Genomic DNA, 3767 nt, shown 5'->3' on the forward strand with positions numbered 1-3767 from the left:
TCGGTCTTGTATGAGTTGACGCGACACATCAAAGCACTACACTTGATATATTTCAATAATTTGCGTTTACCGATGCATTAATTACAACACATGCATGCATGCCGTGACTCTCCTTTTGATACTTGCATTTGTTGATTTAATGCACCTTGAAGTAGTATGAATATGTGACGGTAAAGCTTTGTAATGCCCCGGCCCTAATAAAGCGAGAGATGGTTGTGCACGAGGAGGGCGAGATCATGCAGACGGAACAGGACCCGATGATGGAGCTCTCTATGGTCTCGATGGACCTCACCTTGCTCCACTACCCCTTGTGCCTCTGCCCCTTGAAGCCTCCAGTGTATGAGGTTCGAATACACCTCGTCTGTTCGGCTGATCGAGCAAGGTGCAGGTTTCTTGATTGATGTGTTGTTCAATTGATTTGTGCAGTGCAAGGGAGGGCACCTGGCTTGCGCGGACTGCTGCGTCGAGCGCCCCGGGAACCAGCGGCAGTGCCAGAAGTGCGAGCGCGGCGGTGGCTTCGACGTGCGGAACACGGCGGTGGACGCCGTCCTCTCCTCGGTGAGGGTGGAGTGCCCGCACGAAGGCTGTGGGCTCTACGTCACTTACCACAAGCTCGCCGATCACCAGAGCGTGTGTCCGCTCGCGCCCTACAAATGCCCCGTGCCCGTCTGCGGCTACGAAGGCCCGCCGCCGGTGCTCTCCCACCACATCAGCACCGTGCATCCCATGCCCGTGCACAGGATCCAGTACGGCAAGGCGCTCCAGCTGCAAGTGCCACTGTCGGAGCCACGGCTCTTGCTGTTCGCGGAGGAGGACGGCCGCGTGTTTTTCTTGGTCGGCGGCGTGCTCGACATCGGCGCGCCTATCGCCGTGTCGGTCATCTGCATCAGAGCGGGGGCGTCCCCACTGCCGCACTACGTGGCCAAGCTGTGGGCGAACGGCCCGCCGGGGGAGCCCAAAGTCAGGACCGACGCCGTCAAGGTGGAAATGGAGGTGACAAGCAGCAGGGATCCCGGCGACGTCGCCGTGCAGGAGCTGACCTTCTTCACAGTTCCGCCCAAGCTGCTGGCCGGGGCTAAGCTGGTGTCCCTCCACATTCAGATTGACAAGCTCATGTCCTAAATGATTCTACAGTGCCTTCTGTTTATCTTAGTAATATGCTAATATAGGGGTTAGCTCGGTCTACTTTAGCTTAAGAGATGGTGGGTTTTGGTGGCGATGCAGCAATTACCTCGACATCAGATCAGCAGTGAAAGTAATTTCGAACAGTCGAATGGATATTTTGTGTCTGTTGGATATAAAGATCCTTTGGGTAAGAAGTAACAGCTTATATGCTTTTTTTCGAAACGGAACAGCGATACTAGTATAATTTTTGTTGACATGCACTAATATTTTCGAAACGGACGTCGGGCTGTAGCTAGAAGGGCGGTTGGGACGCGGCATCGGCCCATACCGCGGTGACCCCCGATTGGGATGCACCGACTGTGGATTTTCTCCCTCGCCGATGTCGACCGCGTCTACGCAGAACATTGTTCCCTTCCCCCAGCTGCGGGATCAGGCCGGATATGTGACCAGCGGTGTGGCCACCGTCGTTCTATGCTTGTGAAGAGAGCAACCCAAGCAAGCAGGCTTGTAGCTTAGGCTCCTGCTAGTGTATATATAGTGGTTTTCTTTTTCTCTCCATATCAACCATTTTATATTGCGTACGTGTCATTGAAGAGTGAAATGATGGTTGCTTCTTCCGACTAACTTACTGTGTGATTTGACTGCTCCTTTAGTGGCCCCTACACGTACTCCCCCTACGTGTATGCAACAGTCACACGTACACATGGACGCAAAAACGCGCGCGACGCCCTAATGCATGCATGTCCGAGCACACGACGGAACACACACGGTCACGCTCAAGTGCTCAACCTACACGTGCATGCACACACATACTCAGCCAGGGTGAGCTAGTGACCGTATAAACACCGGAAAATGTATATATTGAGCGCAATGAGCGTATTATGAAGTCCACTGACCGTATTTTTACAAATATACAGTGACAGACAGTGTATTTATCTCGTTTGAAATTAAGCCATATTAACCGGAGAGGAGGCAGTATGGACTAGCATTACTTTGCTGTGTCCCGTCAACTTGCCGAACGAGGAGAAGCTTGCAGGACGGGAGAAGCTTGCGCGCGGTGGCTCGCAGGACAAGGAGAAACTTTTGACTAATGCAAGCTGTCCTTCGCTCAGGCGGTGGACGTGCAACAGTTAATTCGGTGTCAGATTGCCAGAAGCATACACTATACTAGTACTATTATTGTTGCACTTCCCGAAGAGGCGAACAGCCAAGCGCAAAGTTTACTAGTACTAGTACTACTACTATAGTCTATAGAGGTATGTACTATACTAGTACTAGGAACCGGATGGAGGAGCGTCTGCACTCTTATTATATTTTTAAAATGTGATAAAGCAATCTTCAACACATTTGGTTCTCTTCGAGGGTTCTCGCATGTGATAATGGAAGTTGATTGCATGGAACACTCGCCACAATTCTCGCTTAATTCTGGCTCATATCCTGTTACAAATAGGAGCGCTCGGTAATATTTCCTCTTTTTTTGTTATTCAGCATGTAAACAGGTCAGCAAACCTTGCGGCGCATCTTTGTGCGAACCGTGCTTGCTGCACTTTGAATGTGGCCGAGAGCTGGCTTGATGAAACACCTCGCTTCCTACTTCTTTTTTGCGGGGTACCTCGCTTCCTAGTGACCAGTGTCTTGGCTGATCGTCCTAAGAATGCTTATATATGAATAAAGCTCTCTCATTTACCCGCAAAAAAGATTAAGCCATATTAACCGGAAAGGAGGGAGTATGGACTAGCACTACTTGTTGGTGTGTCCCGTCAACTCGCAGAACGAGGAGAAGCTTGCAGGACAAGGTGAAGCTCGCTTACGCCTTTTGACTAATGCAACGTACCCTCGCCCAGGCGGTGGACATGCATCAGTTCATTCGGTGTCAGATTGCCAGAGGCATACACTGTAGTACCGAACATGCGGAGTACCATCATTGTTCGACTTCACGAAGAGGCGAAGAGCCAAGCGCAAGGTTTAGTAGTACGAGTAGTACTACTACTAGAACCGCATGGTGGAGCCTCTGTACTCTTATTTTTTTAATCTCTGATAAAGTACACATTTATTCCGGAGAAGGGCGGAAAACGGCAGCCCAACATGTAATGATGATATCGATCAACCATGCTCGAATATATCTTGGCCTCCGTGCGAGCCCGTCTGTGTGTTCTCGCTCCTCGTCTCTCTCAAGGAACGGCGGGTTGGCCATTTTGCCGTCAATTGAGATCGGTTTGCTCACACTCCGGTCCCACATGTCAGTGATATGCCAAGAGGAGGTGCGTTGACCGACTGGCCATACGCGTACTTGGTTTTGCACCTTCATACTACTCCTCCCTCCGTCACAGTTTACAGGGCGCGCTTCATTATGATGCATTTCTCTCAATGCATTTCCACCACCAGAGAGACTTTAGACGCGTTTGGTTTAATGCTCAATTAATTAGGGCGTGGTAACCGCAATTTTCTCTCGATGTAGTACTACGGAGTGGAGTAAGTGCATGCATGTGTGTACCCGGGGTGGAAGCACTGCATGCATGTGTGTACGCATTATTTCCTCTAGTAATAGACGCCGTGCTATAACTACCAATGCTATTTTTCAGGCCGATCGCTAGTCGCCTTGGTCCCAGAGATTTTCTCTTTTTCTGAAGCGCGCTCTATAA

General features: G+C 50.4%; 1 protein-coding gene across 1 annotated transcript; it reads left to right on the forward strand.

The window, feature by feature from the left end:
* The first annotated feature begins 209 nt into the window (after positions 1-209).
* Positions 210-1122, forward strand: LOC123100007 (E3 ubiquitin-protein ligase SINA-like 10). The gene is made up of 2 exons (XM_044522008.1): positions 210-275; positions 427-1122. Exons 1-2 carry the CDS (start codon positions 210-212, stop codon positions 1120-1122), a joined length of 762 nt encoding a protein of 253 aa, XP_044377943.1.
* Positions 1123-3767: the final 2645 nt, after the last annotated feature.

Source organism: Triticum aestivum, chromosome 4D (assembly GCF_018294505.1).
Source record: "Triticum aestivum cultivar Chinese Spring chromosome 4D, IWGSC CS RefSeq v2.1, whole genome shotgun sequence".
Classification (NCBI taxonomy): Eukaryota; Viridiplantae; Streptophyta; class Magnoliopsida; order Poales; family Poaceae; genus Triticum; species Triticum aestivum.